Source organism: Helianthus annuus, chromosome 15, assembly GCF_002127325.2.
Source record: "Helianthus annuus cultivar XRQ/B chromosome 15, HanXRQr2.0-SUNRISE, whole genome shotgun sequence".
NCBI classification, from domain to species: domain Eukaryota; kingdom Viridiplantae; phylum Streptophyta; class Magnoliopsida; order Asterales; family Asteraceae; genus Helianthus; species Helianthus annuus.
The window spans coordinates 29274576-29286997 of record NC_035447.2 but is presented as its reverse complement, the minus strand read 5'-3'; the positions used below and the strand labels follow the sequence as shown (position 1 = coordinate 29286997).

At 37.5% G+C, this 12422-nt stretch overlaps 1 protein-coding gene and 1 long non-coding RNA gene across 2 annotated transcripts; both read left to right on the top strand.

Moving 5' to 3' along the window:
• The first annotated feature begins 1987 nt into the window (after nt 1–1987).
• LOC110913496 (putative F-box/kelch-repeat protein At1g15680) lies at nt 1988–5242 on the top strand. Its single transcript, XM_022158321.1, has 2 exons — nt 1988–2134; nt 3956–5242. The coding sequence occupies exons 1-2, from the start codon at nt 1988–1990 to the stop codon at nt 5240–5242; spliced, it is 1434 nt and encodes a 477-aa protein (XP_022014013.1).
• Nucleotides 5243–10163: 4921 nt separating this feature from the next.
• Nucleotides 10164–10952, top strand: LOC110911166. The gene is made up of 2 exons (XR_002576865.2): nt 10164–10542; nt 10648–10952. It is a non-coding gene; the product is annotated as an uncharacterized LOC110911166 (long non-coding RNA).
• The last annotated feature ends 1470 nt before the right edge of the window (nt 10953–12422 follow it).

Sequence of the window (12422 nt, the reverse complement as noted above, 5' to 3'; positions counted from 1 at the left end):
CATTAATAAGTGATTTTATCACAAAGGGCTTGTATTCATCCTCGAATAAGTGAGCATCTCACATCATATATGTTGAAAACAGATGATAAATGGTATACTCATCAGTAAGTAAGATGAACTCTCGTGCATACCTTGATACGGAAATGTGTCGTGTGTGGATGAACACCGGTCGGTAAGTATAAATCATACCTTAACGTATCCCCTAACCGCGAGTACATCTGATAAGTTGAGTTTATGCGGACAACAATACCGATAATCATTATAGGATGCTTATCTAAATGTTAACTAACTAAACAACAAGAGTGTTTTGGCGTGACCGTACACTGATATGATTCTCTTACCCTCGAAACTCGCAAAAAGAATGTCTGTAAATATTTATTTACTGCTTTCTGTCTTTACATTTGAAATATTCAAAAATCCCAAAAAGATTTTAAGTGTGTTTTAAATCGCAAAAAGATTTTATTTCTATTTTATTTTTGATTGATCGATGTTGGAACTTGAGTCTGTCCTACCTAAAATCCTGATTGTAAGCCGGAAAACAATTGCATCTTCATAAACGGTCAAAGTTAACAAGTTTTTGAAAGTTAAAGACTAAAATTGATAAATTTTTAAGTTTTCAAACTGTTGTCGGTCGGTGTTTGATTAAGAGTTGGTCTCATGTGTGTCATGTGTCGTTTGACTATATTCCATGCGGTTGTTCTCATTACGCGTTTAGCTCTGTTGTGTGTCCAGATGTGACATTCAAATTAGCTAAAGGCAAAGAGAACGTATTAGATGACAAGCTGTGGAATGAAGACACGACATTGATGCAATCAGAGGATCAAGATGATCGAGTTGCAGCTGACCACTCATCAACACCAAAAGGATCTGAAGTACTAAAGATCAAAAGATTCATGAGTATCATTCAAGGGGGAGTTTGTTGATACACTCCCTATTTGTGACACCTGAAGACTTTGAAGATCCTACAACATGAAGAGCGAACCTTCACCAACAACATCCAAGGGGGAGTTTATTGATACAGTTTTGTGTGGATGTGGCTCGGTTCGGTTCGGCTCAAGACCGACGTCGCAACATTCCTCCGTCGTGCGCCCCAGAGACCGACACACGAAGCACGAAGAGCCGTGAACCGCATCACCATGACATCACCATGATGATGTCATGTGATTATTTTAACTTTCCATGTGTTATAAAAACTCACGAAGAACCATATTGAAGAATTACATAGTTCTTCTTGGGTTAGTTTTTCGTAGGGAGGTTCTCAAGAAGAACCCAGGTTCTTTTTGGTTTTGGTTCTTCTTGGGCTTATATCTGGGCCCAGAACATCTATCGTTGGTGTACTGGGTCTTGGCTATAAAAAGGGAACTTGCAGAACAAATAGGTTTAGAGAGCACACAGTTGAGTTTTGGAGAGAACTTTCATGTATTATCTTTGTATCTAAACTCTACTGAATATACAAGTGAGCTTTAAAGTTTGAATCTTTGTCTTGTATTTTTGTGTTCTTTGGTTTGGTTGCATACCCACTTGGATTCCGCACTTGCGGGTGTGTTTCGACAACAAGGAAGTAGATGAACTTGATCCTCCGAGTGGACCTACATTTAGTGAATTGGACAAAAATGGAAAGATTTAGAAACCACAAGCACGTAGAAAGATGTTGAAAAAACCTTATGGACGAAACTCGTAAAAACGACCGAACCACAATAAAAGTTTGCTCTTTTCGAAAAGTTCACAAATATTGTTCAAATTTTACAAGTTAAGAGGACTTCAATATGGAAATATTTGGTATAGGAACTTTATAAAGAATATAACGAAAATATATTGGTGTTTTTTTGGGATTACTGCTATTTGCCAAAATAAAAGAAAAAGAAAAAGACAATTATAATAAATATGTCCTGAAAAAGCAGTATAAGTATGACTACAGAACCTTCTTTCGCTGCATATGAACTTACACCAACAACTCAGCTTGGTTCCAACTTCCAACCAAACACTAATGGAAGGCCACGCTAATTCAACCGACAACGATGCCGATCAGATTCAAATTCCGATTCAGAATTGTGTTATCACCGATTCAACCAATCAACACAACAACGATGGCGATCAGAACCAAATTCCGACTCAAAATCACCTTGAATTTCAGGTAATTGCACCACCATATTCGAACGAAGGAAGCCCTAGTTCGGATTCATCATTTCTTGGGCTTGATGATACATTTGTTGGATTATTCGGGTTTGTTTACGAGTCACATGGGTCGGCACGTTATCGGGTCGTATGGGTCGAGTACGGGTCAAATAACTAAATGGGTCAGCTGGGTTTTATATTAGTCACATGGTAATGAAGTGGTCAAATATTGAGCAAGAATATGGGATTTGAACGTGTGATTTGAAGACCGAGCAATCAGGAGATAATGCATGAGTAATGGAATAAGTCATGAAGATTTGCACGTGCTATATTTGTTTGGTATATAGGATTTTTAGGTTAAATTAGAATATTCTTTATTTGGTTTCTAATGTATGTGTAAGGCTATAAATAGCCAACTTGTTTTATTGAATGAAGTACCCTTTTTTCTTTGATCGAATACAATAACCTTCTTTCAATTACAAATACAACTTTCCTCCTGTTATCATATTTTCATATACACATATATACGTAAAGTGTGTGTTGTGAGTGTGTAGAGTTTGGGACCTGAACCAACATTTGGTATCAGAGCCTAGGGCTCGAGAAGATCGGAGGAAGCCTCCGCCGCCGGCGGGTGTGTCGGTCGGTGGAGGGCAGTCGTAAAAGAAGGTGTTGTTTCGGGGTTGTTTAACAGCGGAAGACGGAGACGTGGTGTTCGTGTCAATCGTTGTCGTGCGGGGAGTACCGGTTGGATGACGGGGGTGACGGGTGAACATCGGTGTGTCTCGTGGTTGTTAGCTGTGATTAAAGTGGAAGAAAAGGCTGTAGCGATCAGAGGTTACCGGTGTGCAGTGATCCGAGGTGATAGATCAGCAGTGATCGGAGAGAACAACTAGGTGATCGTGGGTCGGTGGTTTCGAGGGTTACCGTTCTAGCGGGTCAAGAGGGTAGAGGAGACGAGTCATGATTAGGCCAAATCAGCGGGCTTGTCAACCCAGTTTGTTGATCGAAGAACGAAGAAGAGATCGTGTATTTTAGTTGTCGGATACTCTTTCTAGCCTAGGAGAAGAATTGCAAGGGGTGCAGAATTCTTTGGGTAGAAAAACCAACGGGTGTAGCGCGGTAGAAACGAAACAGCAGGTGGCTGAGATATTCGTTTAGCGACTCGAAGACGGTACAGGTGGTAGGCGTCTAGTTGGTGGTTGATACGCAAGGTGTGCTTATCAAGGAAGAGCTTGACAGAATAGTGAGATCACGATCAGGGGGTGAACGGCTTTGGACGAGGTCGAGGTCGGGTGTCCGGTAAAAGTCGTAATGGTTCGGAACCAAGGTGGTTCGGTGCTGCGGTGAAGGCGTAAACAAACACCGATTAAGGGGGTGATTGTTGGATTATTCGGGTTTGTTTACGAGTCACATGGGTCGGCACGTTATCGGGTCGTATGGGTCGAGTACGGGTCAAATAACTAAATGGGTCAGCTGGGTTTTATATTAGTCACATGGTAATGAAGTGGTCAAATATTGAGCAAGAATATGGGATTTGAACGTGTGATTTGAAGACCGAGCAATCAGGAGATAATGCATGAGTAATGGAATAAGTCATGAAGATTTGCACGTGCTATATTTGTTTGGTATATAGGATTTTTAGGTTAAATTAGAATATTCTTTATTTGGTTTCTAATGTATGTGTAAGGCTATAAATAGCCAACTTGTTTTATTGAATGAAGTACCCTTTTTTCTTTGATCGAATACAATAACCTTCTTTCAATTACAAATACAACTTTCCTCCTGTTATCATATTTTCATATACACATATATACGTAAAGTGTGTGTTGTGAGTGTGTAGAGTTTGGGACCTGAACCAACAACATTCACATATGATATTCATAACGCTCCTGACTCCGATTCACTGCTATATGAAATACTTTCTAGATTGCCTCTTAAATCACTTTTCAGGTTGAAATGTGTTTGCAAACACTGGCAAACCCTCATTTCTCAACGTTCGTTTTCGCGGTTTTATATCTCGCGTATGATAACCTCCAACACAGCATCATCGTCACTGCCTTTCAGAATCTTGTATAGGTACATTTGTGAGTCAGAACCTGAAGATGTTCTTAACCGATTCCGTTCCGAAAGTTACAGTTCATCTGGACTTTATTTGTCTAGGGAGGAACATAAAGCCATCAAGTTTAAAGTGTTAGGTGTGAGTAATGGCTTGATTCTAGGTTGTTCGTTGGGACCTTTGGTTTACCATGTTTGTAATCCGGTTACCAGGCAGTGGGTTACTTTAGCTAAATCCACGAAAACACAAAATTTCTTCGCGGAAGGTTTTGTTAGTAGGGTTAATGAGGATAATCTTGTTACTGACTATACAGTTGTGAGGCTAGAAATGGATCACTCAGTTGTGAGACAAGAAATGCTCACCTCATTCCCAGACTATCTCCATTTAGAGATTTTTTCGTCTGAAACCGGTGAATGGGTTGGTTATAGGGTGCCTTGTCCTTTTCAAATTGCATTCCCGAAGCGTGGTGCAGGTCCTATATGCTTTAAAGGAGTTCTTCATTGGTTTGTTAATGATCATGGTATGGTTGCTTTTGATCCTTACAAGGATCCAAAGTCTTGTCGGCTTATTCAATTACCTGCTGACAGAGATGTCCAAAGTGAGGTTACGCATGACGGGCTTTATCGTTTGTGTGACGCGTGTCAAGGAAAGCTTCGTCTTTTTCAGGTGGCACCTGATGCTACTTCGTTTTACTGTTTTAGTATGTGGGATATGAAAGATTATGATAAAGGTGAATGGTGTTCTGAATTCAAGGTGACCCGTAGTGATCTCTCATCTTCTGATCCTGAACTGGAGAGCTGGTTAATGAAAGCAACTTTTCTTCCATTATCTTTCCATCCATTTGATCTGGATATTGTTTATCTGAGGTGTGTGGAGCTTGCTTGTTTGGTATCATATAATATTCAGAACAGACAGCTAGATGTTGCCTGTAAACCTACTGGTGCTATTGATGACCTGTCATGGCGGGTGGTGGTGCCATTTGTCATTCCAACGTGGCCAACACCGGTTCCTATTCCTCCTGTTAAGGTTGTTATACCAGAAATTGGTCCGCTCCGTGTTTTCAATGGGTGAGTTTCTCCTCTTCTTGGTGATGTTTTGAACCCTCATAAAAGGTTTCATCTTACATTTTTACTTAAACTTACTGTATTCTCTTTGCTTGCCAGTATTCCGTTTTCATCTTCTTTATTTATAAGTTTGCTTGCAATCTAGGATCGGAAAAATGTTGTCCCTTTCATGTCACCATCATCGCAAACATTAATTAACAAGCACAAGAATGCAATAAAAAATCCTTACCGAACACAAGAAAACATTCAAGATTCATTACCAAACACACGGATACAATAAAGATGAATTACCAAACACACTTACAATGAGCCAATGGTAACATACTTGATTGTAGAAGGAAACCAAACTCAATCTTTATGGAACAAAAGCACATCAAGAACCATATTGCACCATCTAGTTTCTGAACATATTTTGATATAAAGCTAAGTTAAATTAATCTCCACCTGATATGTTGGATTTCTTTTGTCAACTTTTCACGTACTCTTTCGGATTTTAGACGTTAAATTGAACCCGTCATATTGTCATTAAAACTAAGCTTGTATATCTTATGTAAACTTAATCGTAAATGTTGTCATTTCGCTTGTATTTCCAAGTAAGCTTATGTTTCCATTTACAAGAACCTGACTTGCTTTTATTTGACCTATCTGCGAGTGCCTAGCAACTTCTGCAACCATGTATGTTATTGAACTTTGATATGAAAATTGACTTTTGTTTTTAAACATGTATTTCAGGTGGTGGTGAAGGAACGATAATTCAGGAAGGAAAAATCAAGGTTTAGAGAATTATGTTGACATGAAGATATATTTCTACAAAACTTTCGTTTAACTTTGCATTGTACTGTCATAAGACATATCATATGTTTTACTTTTTAAGTATTGTACTCTAAGATATGACGAAATAATTTAAGTTTTTTCTGTTAAGTCTGTATCAGTAGGTCACATTAAGTATCTGGAAAAGTGGGTTGTGACAACAATAGTCCTGAACATACCAAGAATTGGTAAACTCTTCTGCATAGCAACACTTTTATTCACTAGAAGGACAACTCCAACACCATCACTCACTTGGCGTGATACGAGTAAGGGTTCACCCATCTTTCTTAAATACCAACTTCATGTTTGCAAGATCTGCTAAACTTGCCCTTGGGTGGATCGCATCTTCAATAGAATTTTTAAACCTTTTTTTTTTCTCAGTTTTCGGCCAACAATCATAGCTTTGATTGGAATGATATCGTCCTTAAATGTTACACCAGCATGTGCAACAACAATCTTCCTATGGGACCTAACTACAACTTGATATTGTTCATGCCTTGTTATTCTAAAACGTTGTGCAATATTTTATGACATAACCTCATTGGTAGAAAGACGATCTTAAGCTTGTGCCATGGTCTTCAGTTTTGGTTTAACAGCTTCTGTAGCAATAGAATTGGAGGTCAAAGATTCGAACCAGGTATCAATGTCATACATTGGTGGTCTTGGTGTCCTAAATGCCTGAAAATCCAGCTATAATAGCAACAATCCACATCAGCAATAGCATAAACACTTATCTCTCTTTTTATTTTCCTTTTCTTCACAAGCTTGAAAATCTTGAAAGCACACTTCCCATTGATGTTCACATTTGTCCATTCAAAAACTTCACTAACTTCATAGTCATCCTGACCACTCTTCATTCCCACAGCAAGCCGCACCACAATCCCAAGAATAGGTTTTCAAAGATGCAATATCAGTCTAGTTTTCGATTTCGATTTATGAGATTGGAAATAACAATTTGAATAGGTTTTCAAAGATGGGATATCAGTCTAGTTTTCGATCTGAATAAAGTCGGATATCTTATGTAGGCTTTACAAAACTAGACCATTTAAGATATCTCATTTCCCTTTTTTGTTATTGCATAGTATTTAGCAGAATCTTGTATTGCAAATTTTAATGATGATGAGATTTGCCTTTAAATGATCATATATTTGATAAATTGGAAATACATTTAGAAATCTGTCGGGCTTACAACAAAGTTATTTTAAATTGCATAGGACATGATCTTCAAGAATTTTTATGTAACCTTTGCTTCTTGGGGAGACATCAGGTTTGAATTCCTCGCATAGTGTAAATTTGGTGTAATTTAGAAGTAGGGATTATGTAACCTCAGCCGTTTTCTTGGGGAGACACCAAGTTTCAATTCCTCGCATAGGGTAAATTTGGTGTAATTTAGAAGTAGGGATTATGTAACCCTAGCCGTTAAAAAAACATAATAAGGTTTAAATCGTTTTTAATGATTACATTAGTCTAGGTAATTAAGTATTACCTTCTCTATAACTTGATATGATTTAACACAAGTACAATTGCTCGCATTATATCATGTAACCTCTTACTTCAACAAGTAATATGAGTCTTGTTATGTTGTATCATTTAATTTCAAGTTTGGATAAATAATTATTTTACAAAACTTAACTACAAAGTGAATTCAAAAGAAAATTAATTTTGGAACCTTTTATACAAGTTTTCCTAAACTACCCTTACGATTCTACCTTGTGACCATCACGCATCTCCATCTCACAACTGAGAAAAAGTAATCATTGTCCATCTCCTTCTCGCATCCAGATTCCAACAGCCATAGCCGACAGTTAACTTGCAGTTAAATTAAATTACGATAGGAACATGGAGACTCGACGGAAGAGGGTTTGTTGTGGCGATTATTGTTAAATAAACTCAACCATTTTTGGTGGTGGCTGCGATGGGAAAAAGGTAGACTTAAATGAGGTAGTGATTTTTGGGGAACTAGCGGGTGGTGCAGCCGGATAGGAAACCAGGGAGAGGCACGACTGAAGTCTCTGGTAAGCAGGTTTATGCCGTTGGATTATCATTTCCGGTGCAAAACCAGTGAGTGTTAAGTTTTCCTCAATCTTTTATTTATTATCCAATTTTGATGTAGTTCTTGCAATTGATTGTGTCACCATACTTTTGTTTTCTACCCTTTTTTGAACCAGGATAATGGCCTCTAACCAGCTATATCTCACGGCCAAAAAATGGTAAGTAGAGGTGAAAAGGACTCCAGAGAACCCAAGATTAACACCACACGCACACTACTAGAAAAGTGGTCATTTTGCTACGGAAATTTCCTACGCAAAAAAATGCGTCACAAATTCTAACACATTTACTACGCATTTCCTACGGAAAAAAGACCATGATTTTTTTGGGCAATTTGTGACACAATAGTGACAAATATACTAATTCTAAGTATTGTGTCAGAAATGCGTAGCAACTTGTTACGCATTTCCGACGGAAACAATATTTATTTGTTGGAATTAGATTTATATGTTAAATTCATTTAAATATTAATTGTTGTGTCAGAAATGCGTAGCAACTTGCTACGCATTTGTGACGAATTATTTATTATTATACTTAGATTATATTTTAATGTTTAATCAACAATATTATTAATTATTGCGTAGGAAATGTGTAGCAACTTGTTACGCATTTGTGATGGAAAATTTATTGTGTAGGAAATGTGTAGCAACTTGCTAGGCATTTGTGATGGAAAATTTTTACCATATTGTGTAGGAAATGTGTAGCAACTATCTACGCATTTGTGATGGAAAATTTATTGTGTAAGAAATGTGTAGCAACTTGCTACGCATTTGTGATGGAAAATTTATTGTGTAGGAAATGTGTAGGGCTTAGATGTGCAATGGACCGTTGGATTGAATATTAGGTGAGCAATGGACCGTAGGATGGTGATCCGTGTGAAGTTTAACTAAACCTTTTGATTGGCTCAATTAGGTGAGCATGGAATCTATTACTTGTATTATTATTAACTAGTTAGTTAATGAAAAAATATTATTATTATTAATATGGTGGCACATAAATTATATCCAGTTTTTTATAAACTTGTTATATCAATTTGTTTTTATAAATCACATTAAAAGTGTAATTATATCAATTTGTTTTTATAAATCGTATTAAAAGTGTAATTATATCAATTTTTTTTTGAAAATCTCCCTAAGTATAGAGTACAACTACTCAATGCATCAACATGTAGATAATTTATAATGTATAAATATGTTTCATATTTTATTATTACCATATAAACACGTGATTTACGGCTCTTAATTTCTCGCAAAATAAGCATTAGAACGATAATAAATAGTGTTTAAGGCGAACGTTACCTCTGTTCATGTTCTTTTATAAACTATTCGCCGAACGTTTGGTTCGTATGCAGCCCTAATTATTACATAACTATAATACATTTAATTTTTGTAAGTATGTTTTGGAATTAATAATTAAATCTTATTTGATAGTTGTAAATAAAAAGAATAACGAAACATATTTATACATTATAAATTATCAACATGTTGATGCATTGAGTAGTTGTACTCTATACTTAGACCGTGGGGTATGGAGCGGGGGTTTGGGCGTGGGTTGGGGGAAAACGCCCACGCCACCACCTCGGGTGGGCTTGGGTTTGGGCGTGGCCCCTTGGGGCCTGGCTTTCAAGCCGGGCGTGGGGCGCAATGATTAGATATGACTACTCACGAACGAAGAACGCCGAAACAGTTACGCACCGACAATCAACGATGAAACAGAAGCATCAGAGACGCGTATTACCTTTAAAACTATAATTTTACTATATATTTAGCATCGTAATTAAATTCTAATATCCGTAGTCGAAACCAGATCGAAAAACGGTTTAAAACGACGAACTACGCAGTTTACGCGATTTAACGCACCGACAACCTACGCGGTTAATATCGACTACCGACATCCCTTTTACGAAGTTTTGACCCTAAAACAATATTCTACGACAATTTACGATAATTGGCTTTGGAAAACGGGCTTCGGGGATGTGTTGGGCCGCTCAAAACATGTTAACGGGCCCTAGGCCCAACCCACTTCATAAAACCTAGGTATAAATATAACCTTAACTCCATTACCTCATTTGAAACCCTAAAATCAAAAAAATACGCACACCAGATCCAAAGTGCCAAAGTGCCTCATTACCTCATTTGAAACCCTAAACCCTTTAACTCCTTTGTCTCTCTCGTTTGTTCAACAGGTGACCGGAGCCAAAGTGTCGGCCGGTGCCGACTCCGACGAACCCGCACACCCACCTACCACACATCTTCATCACATCCTCCTCTCTCAGCTCTAGAGATCCTCCGGCGAAGCACAACAACCTGCAACCCCTCGACCTCCGACCACCTCGCTACGGCAGCGCGACGACGAACCGACGCATCAGCGGATGCGAGATGAGGACGAAGTGATCACCTTGTGGTCGTATTTCAGGCAACGGCTTGCCGGCGGTGACATATTTTTTCGGTAACCCCCCCCATCTCCTTCCTTTCTTTTTTCTTAAGTTATTTCAAGAAAAGGTTTTCAGCAATGGTTCGGTTACTTATTTTTATTTATTTTTTTCGGTCTCAGTCCGCTCAGGGTCGAACGCAGGTGTTTGTTTCGAGCTCGGGTCTACATTGGGTGAGCACGAGAAACAAGTTCAGTTTAGATGACGGTTCGGGGTCGCGATTGATGACGTTAGTGGAGGTGTTTAAGGTGTGGCTCGAGTTGGGGCAATCTCGGTTCAGGTTCAGTTCAGTCAAAACGAGTTGGGGCAATCTCGGTTCAAGCTTCGGATGAATATGGAATTTTATTTTCTTTATATTTGTAGATTTTATACATTTTTTGTTTGTAAATTTGTATAAATTTATGAATAATGTTATTGAATTTTTATAGTTTTTAGTTTTATTTGCTTTTGTATAGAATAAAACTAGAAAAAAAAACATTTTCTTTAAACAAAGCATATTTTTACTGATGGGTTTGTGACACAAAATCCATTGTAGAAATCTTTTTTTTTTTATTTTATTTATTACAAATTCGTCAGAAATGCGTAGTAAAAAGGTAGTATGAAATTTGTCATAAACTATGAAAAAATATAAAAATTAAATTTCGTGACAATTGTGTAGCAAAAAAAAAATTAACTTCTGTTAAATGGGTAGGAAAATGCGTAGAAAATGTGTAGCAATTTGTGACAGCCTTTTTCTGTAAGAAATGGGTAGGAAAATGCGTAGAAAATGCGTAAGAAACCAGTTTCCTACGAGTGGTTTTCCTACATATGCATTTTGTCACAAATTCGTAGAAAATCACGAGTTGTGACGCATTTCCTACGGAAAATGGTGTCAGAAATTTTAATTTTTCTAGTAGTGGCATGGCTTGTAAGTGTTCATTTTCTTATCAATCTTTGAGTCTTTTAATCACCTTTTTCTGCCAAATCTATCACCAAATGACGCGTCACTAATTTCTACTTTTTTTTTTTGCATGGCAGAATGGTGTTCCAACCAAAAGGTCTTAAATATGATCTAACAAAACATGGCCTTTTAATAAACAATATACATCCATAACCTTAAACAACCACATGAAGATTCTGAAGGTGCAGTGGAGTTAACAAATGGATATTCTAAGGAATGTAAGGATGTTAATGGTGATGCTCCCGGAGAATAACCCATTATATATGCATATCAACATTGCCAAATTTTCTCTAGAAGTCACCCAACTTGAGCTCCATCGCCCTTTTCATGCCCCTGGTGCTGGAATAATTGAAGAGGTCCATACTCAACCCGATAATGAGTTAGGTTTTCTGAGATACAAAAATCATGTAAATGTCGCTCTAGGAAACACCCAGTGCTCTTAGGGCAGTTGGCCGACTATTACGTTGCAGGTGATAAAGAGTGGTCTGGATGAACTACTAAGTTAGTGAAGCTTTTGAATAGATGAATGTGAAAATCAAATGAGGTGTGCATATGGAACAAGATTCTTATGAAGATAAAGAAAACCAAGTCTGTAGGAATTTGCTGATGTGGATTCTGCTATTACAACTTAATTTAAGGCATTTATGCGTCAAGACCACCAATGTATGACACTAATTCTAGGTTGGAATCTGATGCGGGAATATCAAGTGTCGACTCAATTATGTAATGAAATAAATCCACATTTAGTGTTCATTAAATTTTGTTTTAATTTATGTCCATTGAGTTGATCATAAAAACTCTATATAAGTTCTCATGTAATTTGTATTGGGGGATAGTTTTTGAGTTTTATAAAATAATTGTTTTTTTTTCATTTCAAATTCCGTGCCTTTTGGGTGGAATCTTGGGGGTTGGGGAAGAACTACACGGGTATTCGTAGAATCAACGTGTTTGATCTTC